Source organism: Serinus canaria, chromosome 3, assembly GCF_022539315.1.
Source record: "Serinus canaria isolate serCan28SL12 chromosome 3, serCan2020, whole genome shotgun sequence".
Taxonomy (NCBI): Eukaryota; Metazoa; Chordata; class Aves; order Passeriformes; family Fringillidae; genus Serinus; species Serinus canaria.
The window spans coordinates 46,030,283-46,043,871 of record NC_066316.1 but is presented as its reverse complement, the minus strand read 5'-3'; the positions used below and the strand labels follow the sequence as shown (position 1 = coordinate 46,043,871).

Genomic DNA, 13,589 nt, shown 5'->3' with positions numbered 1-13,589 from the left:
AAATTTATCTCTTTTCATAAGCAAGAACGGTGAGGAGTCAGAGGAGAGAGAGTAAACAATTTAAACAGGATTTTCAATAAGCATTTAGCTATCATGCATTTGCATTCACTGCTCCCTAAGGGAAGTTACAGTACTCTGTTATTATTTTACAAGAAACTCACTTTAAAGGCAAGAGAAGAAATATATTAATGCTTAGAACCAAACACATGCATAGAAAGATAATTCTTTCTATGCCATCCCTATCCCATAGTTCTCCTTTTTCACAAAGTGAAAATCTCTCACATAGTCAAAGATTTAAAGCATTGCCAAACAATTCTACTGAAAATAAATTATTTTCTCAGTTTTACTCTCATTCTCCTTTTCATCACATCAATTATTGCCCAAACCCTAACACTGGTGCTGCAAGAATTTGTACCTAAAATGACAAAAAACCCCATCTTTGTCTAAGTATAAAGCATAGTCAAAACAAAAAAAATGCCCATTATGATTAAAGGATGCAAAATCTACACTATTACTGTTGTTGCTAATATTATTAATATAAATTCTCATAAAATCTGTTATGAAGAAGCTGTGAAATGAGATTTATTGCAAGAACTTGACCCACAGTGTCTGAAGAATTTTAATCAATGCCTGAAAGGACTTGAATTAGGAGTAACTCACAGGAAATACAGTTTTTTTACAGAACACATTTTCATCTCTTTTAGCTGTTATCAAAACAATGCATCAGAAACAGAGCAAGATTTACCATTTTACCACTGACTAGGCAAAGCAGGAAATACATACTACCATTACCTCATACCCATGCTCAGAGATGAGCAAAGTCCTGAGAAAAACCACCAAACATCAAAGCTAACCTTGCTTGGAGGAGGGTGTTAGTAGAAAAGAGTTTGTACAACATCACCTCCTAATGTTCCATTCAACACTGAACTGTGCTATGATTTTTATGTGTTTCAGATCTCTGATATATGGCTGTCTCAATAAAAGTGGAAAAGGATAAAAAAGAACATTTGAAACTAAAATGAGCATGGAAGTAAAACTTCATCTTGACATTAACATTAAGAACACAGATTAGAGAAAACAAATTTTAGTCTCACCATGACTAGGAGGGAGAGTGCAAAAATGGGTTATTGTTACTCCACTGAAAATAATAAAATGTATTGTTTCTTTTAAAAAGGCAAACACTGCCTCCAAGCAAAATAACAGAAGTCAATCCAAGTATTGTGAAGTCTGGATATAATACAAAACACTAATATTTGTTCTGAGAATTAACTGCTTACATTTTTCTACCACACAAGCATGGCATTCTATACTCCTTTTTTTTTCATTTAAAGATGTAGTCTGTGATTTATATTCTAAGATTTTGTCAATTAGTTATGTCCAACAGTTTTTTCCCTTTTATATTTTTTAAACTTCTGCCTCATCAGAACTAAATAGAAAATGGGTTCATGATTGTGGTTGAAGAAACAAATTTCATCTTCAACAGGATATTGAGCTCTTTATTTAAATGATAGTAATTAACTGCTAATTTTTAAATTATCACTTCAAAGGCAGTCATCCAGAAGGCTGGTAGACCAAACCAAATGTTTTTATTTCACTGGTTTAAAAAAAAAAAACAACTAACTAACCAAAACAGTGACAGAACAGTGCATTCTGAATATTTAGTGTTTTGAGGAGTTGGGAAAGTAGAGGATCTGCTTTGAGAGATGCTCAGATTGCTAAATCTTGGTTAGATTAAACAGAGCAAGTTTACATTGTAAACATGTACATTCTAAAGGCTAAGTTATTAATTAGCAGAAAGCCACTCCTTTGACTGGGACAAACAAACAAACAAAATAAATTCCCGCTGTAGGGTGTCTGCGGGACCGCCTGGGAATGACTGGGGAGCTCCTCGCAATCCATTCAAAAATACTTAACTGCCATCTAGCGGCTGAGTAGGCAGACTTCTTTAGGCGTCCTTCAGACTGTCTAAATAAGTACTTCTTCCCTTGTTTCAGATATTTCTATTTGTCTTCTCATCCTTCTTTCATGGCCAAAGAAACCCCAACAGTATCAGATGACAGTGTTTAATTACAAAGTGGCTGCTAGCCATGTGGGAAGCAGCACAGACTGGAACAGACAGTCTCTGTTTAAGTTGTATTAAGGTCTCAACTCAGAGAATCTCACTTCATATTTCAAAAAGTTTAGTTTATTTACCTGCTACAGTTTTAGGAAATAAAACATCTATTTGTGCTTGTAAGGCTTTCTGAAAACAAACCAAAAAATAAACCTGAAAATGGCTGCATGTTCGAACTGAAAAGTAACTTCTAATTTAAGAATCTAAGAATTCCATCAATAAAACTTGAAACTTCTGCATAAGAGTTACGTTTCATGAAGATGAACATAAAATACTAGGTTTGCACTTAACTTGTTCTGGAGTTCCACAAAGGTAAATTCCCCTTTACTGCCTAAGCGAAACACTCTGCATTTCAGCAGTTCCGATGACCCCGGCAGTAAAGGCTCCTGCCAGGGTTGTGTCACCTTGTTTCCTAAAAACTTTGTTTCCCTACCCTATGTTTCTGATAAAACATCATTTACTCTGAATGCTAACAAGAAAAGACCAGCTATCTACATTGATTCCCAAAATTCAACTGCTAAAAGCTAAGCCACCCCAATTCTAACACTGGACCTACAATTAGAATGTAAGTTCCTCCACATCACATATTAAAAATCTGGCTTTACATTTTGCAAGATAAAACCCCCCAGAGAAATACCTCTGAATATTTTAAACTTTTGTTAAACTTTTTGTTTTCTTAAATTTGGGTATGCTGGTATGATTTTGCAGAAAGTTTACAGTGGTGCAGCTCTTAAAAGAAGATATGCAATTCTATACACTAATCAGTTGATTCATAAGGAATTATCAAAAAATATCCACTTCTATCATAATCCTTTATTTCCTCAATGAGACAACTGTATATAGTAGATCCTTTTGAATATGTCATACGTTTTTTTGGCTGGATTTTTTTTTATCCAAGTACGTAACTTATTTTTCCCTGCTGAAATCTATGACTCTGGCAGTAATATGTTTGTAGGAAAAGAATTGTTTTAGAGTAACTGTTCATTGCTCCCTCAAGCCTTCTCTTCCTCTTTTTCCCCTTACAAAAACCTGTCAAAGAGCAAAAGAATGGAAGGGGAATGACACTTCTTCACAGGTTTTTTCTTAATAAATATCTCAAGAAAGAATATGCAGAATCAGGATGTGTTAAAAATGCCACAGCCACAGAGCTGTTTGTGAGCCAACAAAGAGGAAGGGTTCCCAATTTTCCTCAGGTTCCTGTTGAAGCCAGTGGTTCACTAGTCTTGTGTATAGTTGGTCTATGTGCTGATGAAAACCGTGTAACACCAAAATAAAATGGGTTTGATACCAGACTACAAGTGTCATAACAGTCTAAGGCATGTTTATAAAATCTCACCTTTTTAAAAATTCTTTTTTGTATTTCACTGTTTGAGACTAATCTTTCATCTACCTTCTTTATCTCACCTTCACCTGTAAAGAATAATCTCTGAAATTTCTTTTAAGAGAGAGATTTGGGCAGCATGCATGTTTCTGAGACAAATTCTAGTGGTGACATTTTATAATAATGAAAAGTAAATTCCAGTCCCATCCATGTTTTATACTTTTTAAACAGAGTGATTATGCATTTATCTTCCAGGATTTCAGAACCTTTTCTCTTGTATTACTAAGTGTCAAAAATGGAACATTTCCAATCTCACTAAGCTATTGCCCTAAGGAATTACAATAAGTCATAGTCAAAAACTAGCATAAGAACAAAGGTCCCTACTGAGAGAGGAGTTACCAGTAAACTGGGGTGGTTAGGAATATTTTAAAGATACTCCATGAGTCTGTTTCTATAAAGCAGAATTATCTTCACGATGGCAAAAGCTGGCTTGCAATTTATTTTTTTAAGATTAGCATTGTTTCCCTATGATATTGCTGGAAAGTATGCCAATAGATTATACAGCAGAAACCTTTCTTCAGCACTTCAGAACTGCCAAAATTTTGTCTGGCTTTTAGTACCAGTGGAAGTACTTGGAATTCCTAAATGGCATAATATTTTGGTAGAGGATTTATTTGTTGGGTAAAACGTGGTGAACCAAACCAAATTAAGACAGAAACATTATGAGCATAAGAATTTTTTGATTAAAACTTTTCTGATGTAAATAGGGCTTAAATAGTCAATGTAAACGATCTTATATCCAAACTGCTATAGACTGCAAGAGTCTGACAAAACCTCCTCTCTTCTTGAGGTGGGATTACAGGGACCAGGCACAAAGTGGCATGGAGTATTCATTAAATCTGGATGCTGACAATTAAATGAATGTAAAAAGGGTTTTGTTTTTAAAATTGTGTGGTCCACAGAATAGGCTCTGATCACAAATGATCAAACATAGAAATTTAAAATAATTTTATAATATGGTGTATAAAACAATGTTTTTAAGTGCCTTTCAAACAACTTAAGGTTTGTGGCTCTGTGATGTCTCACTACTAACTAAAGTCTAGTTTAAATGTACTCATCCTACAATTAAAGGATTCTTTTTTTCTTCATCTTTTTGCTAAGAATCTATTTTTACCTACCATGTAAACAAAATCAAGCTACACTGAAAAGTAAGTTAAAATGTAAGGAAAAGTGCAAGCATAGTACAAAAGATATGGGGTACAAACAGAACCAAAATTGGCTCTTGCGCAAAGTACAGCTGTCAAATTTAAAGATCAGGTTTGAAGCTGGAGGTTCTAAATTAGGACACTCAGTTTTTCTCTTCTTCTTTCACTGAAGGAGTTAAGGCTAACAAAAGGTTCTCTGTTCGTACTGGGAAGACTAAGCAGACTGTTGCTATTTGGAATTTCAAAAACAGGACTTGAAATGGCTGCCAACTTTTCTTACTTTTCCACCGCCTAACAACTCCTGTATTAAAAGCAAGCACACCCCCACATCCTTGCTTTGGTAGCTGTAATTTAGAAAAACTAGATACTTTGGACTCAAAAAACAACAATCTTTAAAAAAAATCCAGAAATTATGCTGTAAAATATTCAGATTATATATAATATTGTAAAGATAAGGAAATGGAGAGGATACATATAAAGAAGCTCCTTCAAGTGACAAGAAAGCATGCAATCCAGGTTGTATTACTTGTGCCTTTAAAATTTAAAGTTATTCTGATTATTTTTGTTAATTGTTTATCATAACTGAGATGATTTATCAGCACATCATGTTACAACTGTGTTCTGGCCAATAATCATCAATTATACTAGTAGAATGTGGGAAATGTGTTTTCCCAGAAAAAGGAGAGGGAAGAAGTCTGTAAAAAAGACTTAGCTGATCAATTCAAATTTTAAAATAGAGCTCTCTTTCATTTATGTATGAAATGAAAAAGAGAAAAATTACGTATTAGGCTAACTTCAGCTAATGTTTTCTTTTTTCAGAAATTAAAACTGCAGACCACACAAGAGAATAGATCTCTAATAGAAACTTGTTCATCACTTAAAAAATGTACAGATGACACAATGAATTATCTGATTGCAGTACAGGATTTACCTACAAACATGATGGCTATGCTGCTTTCTAGATGTATGTAGTTAAGCACTGATAGACAGGTAGAATATGCTTGACTGCTTGGGACACTGCAAAAATAATTTAAACACATGACAACATTTTATCCACATACAGTTCCTCAAAAGAAAAAACACCTCCACCCTGATTTTTAAGATAAACCAGAATGATGATGACATGATACAGCAAAAACTTGAGATGACTTTCTGCAAGTGAGGTGATCCTGTTAGCCCTGCAGTCATTGATAAAAAATAGTATAGAATGGAAGAAGTTCATGTTACTGCCATAAGGGATAACTACAGAGTAAGAGGAATGGGTATCTCCTAAACACTGGCAAATGGAATTCAGGGATTGGACAACATACAAAGCCAGGTTTTAAAAACAAAGAAAAACTCCTAACTACAAGTAAATGCCACTCAAGTGATCATGCAGTGCTCAAGAGCCCCTAGTTAAACTTCATTCTCATAGGAATTCTCATAATACTTTTTTTAATAGGGAAAATAACTACATACTCATCAACCTATTTCAATTAATTACATTTCCAATAAGAAAACCATTTGTATAAGTCAATTTTTGCAATGAATTATAATACTAGAGACTGATTAAATATGCTCCTTACATGCAATAACTTTCTGGGAGTATAGGGGAAAAGTGCTTTTCCACAATTAATAATAGAAAACATTGTTAGGGAAACCTGGGTCACTGGAATATAAAAATATCGTGAGAAAAATGTATTTTAGTTTAAACGTAAAATACCAGAATGAAGAATTCTTTTGTAATATTATTTTAATTTATGAGCTGCAGTTTTAATATGTTCTGTATTATAAAGTTAGAAGAATTTAGATAACCTAGAAGAATTCTTTAAAGTTGTTGGGCAAGGCAAGCCATAAAGGTAGTACACATACTCTCCCCACCCATGGCTCACAAAATATGCCATCAAGCCCAATTGAAATTTGCATGTCTAATAATCAGAAGTATCTATTTAACTTCACATTCCTTATTTTTCCCTGAAAAGCAAATTACTGAACATTTTCACAAATGCTGCTTGATAGAGTGATGCTTGCATTGTCCTGTCACTAATACAAAAAGCCTCAAAACAAATACCAAAACCCAAAATAATGCCCCTTAAACCCAACAACAAAATACTCAGCAAACCAAAAGAAGCAAAAAAACACTCCATAAAAAAACCTCAAAACAAACCCAAAGGGGGAAACAAGGGAAACAAGCTGTGAAACAGAGGAGGAAGAAAAGAGATTCCAAGAGCTTTTGGTCACTGCTTGTTTCAAAACAAGATTTCAGAACTTAGCCTTCCTTCTAATGACTTCCAGAACAAGTGGATAATGTTATCCACAAGTAAGATAAGTCTGTTTCCCATTGAGGAAACAGAATTTGAAGTTCCTCAGCCCCATTAAACTGCAACACCTTTAGTGACTAATAGAAAAACATGTATGGTGACATGCTAAAAAAATAAGATAGACTGTTTCTGTCTATCTTCTTTCTTGGCATAAGTCCAACCCAGACTTTCTCCACTGCCCCAGTATTATATTATCTCCATCTTGCCCTCTAAACCTGGTTCACATACTGCCAGTGCTGTAAGCTTGAGGAGAGAGTCAGAAAAAAAATCCCTGCCACAATTATTTGCATGCACTTTTGTAGATTAGCTATTATAATAAGATATTTTATAACTATTCCTTACTAATGCCATCAGAGGGTTAACTTACTTTTGAGTGGACAATAACATTTTGTAAGAATAACCTTAGGCAGGCAGGAACCTTCAATCCTCACACTTGAATACACTATGGAGCATTCCTCACTTTGGAAGTTTTTCATACAGAACATTTAATATAAAAAACTATTTCAAGAGTATCTGAAAAAAAGTACAGGTTTTTGCCCTCTTTAAAAAAAAATGATAAAACATTTCTGTTAGAATCTTACCTGTGCCTGCTGAACACCACCTATGCTCTGCTTCTCTGTTTCTAGGACTGTAGATTTCAACTCTGAATTTGAAAAGAAGATACAGATTTTAAAATTTTATTAAAAAAAAAAAAATTGACTGATCTTTTGAAATACACATTAAGAAATTCATGAAAGAAGTGTAAAGTTAAAAAGACAAGTGTTAACTGTCCCACTTTCCAAATTATCCCAAAAATTACCCATCCCCAAAATGGATGACTCTTGCCAACTACCTATTCCTTTCTTCCACTACCAGAGAAATTTGAAAACTCCACAATGATATAGGTACTAATATAGATCTTAAAAACAGAGCAAAACTTAAGACACTCCACAGCTAGATCCTATTTCTTATTTCAAAACCAGATTACTTTTCAGACCTTAAAGAACCACACTGTGTCTCAGTTTTCTTGCCCGATACAAAAGAATCAGAAAAAGGAAAACAAACAAGCAAACAGCTCCACAGCAGCTTCACAGTGCAAAGATCTTTAATCAGTTTAGGAGCTACAGCTAATGATGCCTCTTTACTGATCATAGCCCAGTTATTTACACATTCTAAGAACAGAAATGTTTTTCTCTACACCTGCCCAGAGACTGTATCTTTGGCAGCTTTTCTATATGTTTAAGGGTACCACTATTCAACAGGGAAATCTCTTGACCATTTGCAGAAAGAGTGAAACAGCTGTGTAACAGAGCTTCTGGATTCATAATTTTTGGGCATTTGGCCTCCTCACAGCTTTCTGACCATCCCAGCTGTTGGGAAGTGAGACATACATGGAAGAAGTTTCATTGCAAGTGTGAGTTATGTCACAAGGCTTGAAAATTAACAACTTTTTTACCTGGATGTGGATAAGCTGCACCCAGCAAGAAATAACTAATCATTTAGATTTTAGATTTTTCTGTGTTTGAGTGAAATGTTTGATCTTTGCTCACAACAGATTTATTCTTTGCTGACTTTCTAGTATTAGATATGCACCCACAATGCTGAATGTTTTCTGCCAAACAAATTAGCACAACTACCTCCCTCACATAAAAGTGCTTAAGAAAATAGGACCAGACTGCTCCTACGTATTTGTCAATATTAAACAATTTGGCAGAATTATCTAGCTTATTTTTACCTAAGAAATGTTATCCTTCTAAAAAGGATTCCAAACATCAGCTGAAGTCATGGTGATCTGAGCAGTTAACTTTAAGGTTAGTCAGACAAAATTTGGAAATAAAAATCTACTTCCAGCAAACCAACCCTTTTTGTTAAGAAAAAGGGAAAAAAAACCCAAAAAACAAACACTACCACCACAGTTAGAAAAAAAATTTTTGGGAACAGAGTGCTGTATGAGAAATGAAACCTTTCCTTTAAGCAAACCTAACTTTTTTTTTGGCGGGGGGTTCTGTTTTGGTTTTTTTTTTATACTTTTGTTTAAGAGGCTAACTTGGATTTCAGGTAAACCCAGACTGATATTTAGTGGTCTGAAGTTAAATAATCTTTGAATGCCTTCACAAGTGGTTAAACTGCCTCATGGGAGGTGGGATGACTCAGCTCTAGTGCCTGCTTGCTTGCCTTTTCCTGTATGTCAAGTAGAGTAGTGTCATGAGCAAAGAATTAAAATAATTGAATTTCAAATACCCTGTTGAGTTTAGATTCAGGCAATGTGCTGAGATGTGATAATGGTGGAGTGAAATGCCATAAGAAGAGACAGGAAAAGATTTGGGTGTTCAAATAGAAAATTATTCCCATACACATTTATCTTACTGTTGATACTGACTCATATTGTCCAAACCTTAACTGAATCCAGAACTGAAAAATGCTTTTAGCATAAGTATTTGCTGACTTGAACCCAATTTCATATTAGGCACTTCCAAATGTCTGTTTTTAAATAAATAACCAACCTAAAAGTAAAAATCACCAAACAACAATAATTAACCTGACAAAACCCACTGCCCCAAAACCCCCAACCACTCTAAGAGCCCTTTTCACACATCTAGCAATGCTTCACATTATACACAGCACACAGGAACACTATTAAATACAAACTATACTACCCAGATGATTAACTACCTTGAAGAATTTTGCATCTTGCCTTACTTAAAGCTTGAAGGCCTACTATCTTTTCTAATGCTAATGTATACACTAAAAACAAAGGTTCTATAAAAACACCATCCTGCATCCTCTCTCAATCAATGCTTTTGTCTAAAACGCATGTTTTGGCTCATGAGCTATGTTTCTAATGTTAATCTCTTTAATCCAGACAGCAATAATTATACATAAAACAAAATACACCTACCCTGCACATAGTAATTTAAACCCTTTAAAAAAATATTTGTCCCCTACACACTGGAAAGATGTAATACACAAAATAATTTAGTTTAAAATTTAGAGGAAGGTGCTTATCCTCAGTTTTCACATCACTCACCTCCACGTTCTTCCAAATGGCAAGCATGTGAACAATGAAAGAAAGTTAAATTATTCATCTGCGTGAGTTGCATTTAAAAGAATCATAACTTTTTATTTTCCTCCATGTCCTACATTGAAAAATTACACCAAAATTTCAATAAATAAATCTTAAGAGCTACTTAAGAACTTATAAAAACTCCCAATACATAATTTTTCACTTTATTTCTAGCTCTATATCTTAATACTTTTGCAGGTTTTTTTGAGAGGGTAGTAGCTGAGATAAGGAGCAGACAAGTTCTGTACATGCTACATGCATGTAGTAGGTGTAATAAACAGAAAAACATCAGATGGAAAGAAATCACATACAAAATTAAGAACTTTTAAAACTATTAGTATTGTCCTTTTGATAGAAATACACTGCTAAGTGTATCTTTAAATTTCCAAATGTTTTATGTTATCAAAATTCTTCTTGATTTTAGAGAAACTAAACTCTTATTGACTTACACCAACCTCTGCTGGGCTAAAACCTCAAAATAATTTAATTGGAAATTCACCCTTTTGTTTTTCAAGTGCACAGCTTGTTCATAAATAGTGTGATCACACATCCACTAGGTATGTCTCCCTGATGAGAAACACAGCTCTCAGAGTAGATGGCATTGAATTCTACTGCTACATATGGCAGCACTTTCGTTGAATGCAGCATAAAACAGGAGATCATTGGACAAAACCTGGACTAGCCCCACAATCCAGCACTGTAGAGTTCCACACTCTGAATTGCATCAGTGAGATGGATGCAGAAATGTTTCCTTGATCTCCAGTGGAATTCCTTTGGTAAAAGGCATAGCATTAAACAGAAAAATACAACAGTACTGCATTTTTGTTGGCATCACTTGTTTTGCCTGTGAACAGTGAAATAAGTGATACCAGTAAAAGTAAAATGTTGCCATGGTAAAAGGTGTCTGGGCAAGAAATAATTCAGTCATGCTCCAGAGGAAGTGGCAGAGGAGTCCCAAAGAGAAGCAAATCTGAAATTAACTCCACCCAAAGCCTACAAGTAATACAAAGAGATCTGTTGAAATAATGACTTAACTCTTCAAGTCTGAACAATGAAAAGGAGGAGTGGAAAGGAATGAAAAATTTGAGAATACCCAGTGGCTCTCCATGGACAGCATGGGGATGAATGCAGTCTATAGTTTTGAGAGCTGCTGAGTACTAATTAATGGAAAGCAAAGCCTCCCAGAACCTGTGGTATTTATGGGTCAACACTACTAACAGAAAACAGGCTTGAAATCCACTTCTAAATTTCTTTGTCAACTACAAGGGAGGGTTTTTTTCTTTCTTGGTTTGAATTGTCAGTGTCAACAAAGCTCTTAAAGAACATGAAGAAGACTGCAGATATTCATCTGGTAGCATAACCTCACACATTTTAAGGTAAACTGACTTTTTTAAATTAAAAAAGTCCTCATTTTATTTTTTCAGATAAATTTTTCCTACCCCTCTGTCAGCACAAGACTGCTGAATCTACAAAGGAATACCTTACACCACTCTAATAACTTTCAGGATAGCACCAGTCAGCTTCTGAAGTTTTCATATTTTTTAGAAGAAAAAGGAACTCATATCTCATAGCTCTGAAGGTATGTATACTGGAAAAGAATAAAGATCACAGCACCTGGCAAAATCCAATATTTAACAGATGCCGGGTACCTATCTTGGTTGCTAACAAAAAAAATGTATTTTTGGTGAACATTTTTTATTAGATTCATACTAGCTGACATTATTTCTGATGTTAATCCAAGATTCTCAAAACCAGGTGTTTGTTAGTAGCTAAGATACTAACTTTATATTTCAGATTCTAAACCACAGCCTATACATTTATCTTCTCTGTATCCAAGAACTGTACCTTCTTCTGAAGTTTTGAGCCTTTGTTCCTCATCTGGAGGTTTGGGTGGAGGCCACGCAGATGGAATTCTCCTTGGAAAGCTTCCTTCAATGTAATCTGTTGAATGTGTGGGTTGGCTAACTGCAGCCCAAGTATAAAGCTGGTCTTGCTGTGATTTTAAAAAAATAACAAAATGGTGGAAAAGTTCATATAGAAAGACAAAGTCAAAATATCTAAGCTTTTGTTTCCAGTACAAATAATTCAACATCCCCTGTATCAAGACAGACTAAATTTTATGGTCTTCAGTTTGATAAAGACTTAAGATAAATCTATAATAAAATAGTTATGTTCATAAACAACAGAAAATTAAGCTTTTAGTTTTCCACAACCCAACAACATGTTAAGACACAGTTCAGCACTTGTTTGAGTAAGGAACTCTTTGCCACTTCTTTTCTTACAGTGATAACACATTCTGTCCATCATGCGCTTTGTCACATACAGCCAGTTTTATGGCTTGGAGGGAAATATTTATCTCCACACCAAACATAATCGTTTGACACCAAACACACAAGCAGGGAAAATGAACAGAATTATTTCAGCAGTAATCAAACTGATCTATGTACTCTTTGCAGCCCTATTTCTATCATTTCCATTTTACTATATTTAGAAAAACAGGTAAAAAGGTGGGTTTTCTTTTGGAGTAAAAAGTAAAAAACCCGAAAGCAACAGTTGAAGGCATTCTTAGTCCTCTGAGCTCAAATCAGATTATATCGTTATTGCTCAACAGCTTTGAGTTTGAGCCTATGATTAAAAGTAGGACACAGAGTTTCTGATGAAAACTAGGGCTAACTTATGATTTAAGCTAACAGCAAGAATTTTAGATGACCACAATTTAGGTAGTTTTCTTGTGACTTCTAGTCTGCATCAACACACACATCTTATGATTAAACATTAATAATATCATAAATTCTGTAGAGATCATTCACAGCAATTGCACAAGCAACCTAGAAAATGATCTGGAAAGATGCAAATATTGTAGCACAAAACTAGAAAAAAAATTGAGTCACAGGATGAAAATAAAGTCATATCCCAGTAATACCTTCTTACAAAGATGATACTCATTCATTCTATTGCCTGAGTAAAAGCTGGTACATATTTCCTTTTTTAGATTAAAACTATTTTTGTTTTAATTTGACAGATAATGGACTTTGAAAAGAAATGCAGGAGTAAGAAGAAAATGGTGCTTGTTTTTGGGATAATCACTGTTCTGTGTGACTAAGTTTCTACTTGCCTAAAAATAAATTGTTGTAAGAGTAAAAATGTTCTATTGGGAGCAACTTACTTGGAAGAAACAAATGCTGGTAATAAAGTAAAAACCTCTGTTTTACAGAGCGTACCTCGGTCAGGGTCAAAGGAAGCTCATTAAACCTTCCCAGTACGAAAAACATGGCAAAAACCCAGACATGTACATTGACTTTAGATAAGGTAAAAATAAATGGATAAAAAACTTAATAAAAAAATAACATCAGGTTCTTTACATAGCCCTGGACTCCAAGATCCTCAAAAAGCCCGTCCATTGGAGTAGCATTACTGTGCTACTCTATTTGAACATCTGAAAAGGCTTGATTTATTCAGTCCTTTGAGTCACTTAATTCTTTCCCTTTGTTTATTTCCAGCTTTTTAGAGGGTATGTGTTTGAGTTTCTGCCCCATTTCCAATACTTTTTGAATAAGAAGGAGAGGGAGTTCTACCTGTGCATGCTGTGTGAAGAAAAAGTCGTGGA

General features: G+C 34.5%; 1 protein-coding gene across 2 annotated transcripts in view; it reads right to left on the bottom strand.

Annotated features, from left to right (window-relative positions):
* FMN2 (formin 2) overlaps window positions 1-13,589 on the bottom strand; it is a 168,829-nt gene that overhangs the window by 112,589 nt on the left and 42,651 nt on the right. For both annotated transcript variants that reach the window (XM_018917089.3, XM_018917091.3), the window contains exons 4-5: window positions 11,828-11,975; window positions 7,521-7,582 (exon numbers count right to left, since the gene is read on the bottom strand). In XM_018917089.3, the coding sequence (XP_018772634.3) occupies window positions 7,521-7,582; window positions 11,828-11,975 (210 nt within the window). The remainder of the gene's footprint in view (window positions 1-7,520; window positions 7,583-11,827; window positions 11,976-13,589) is intronic.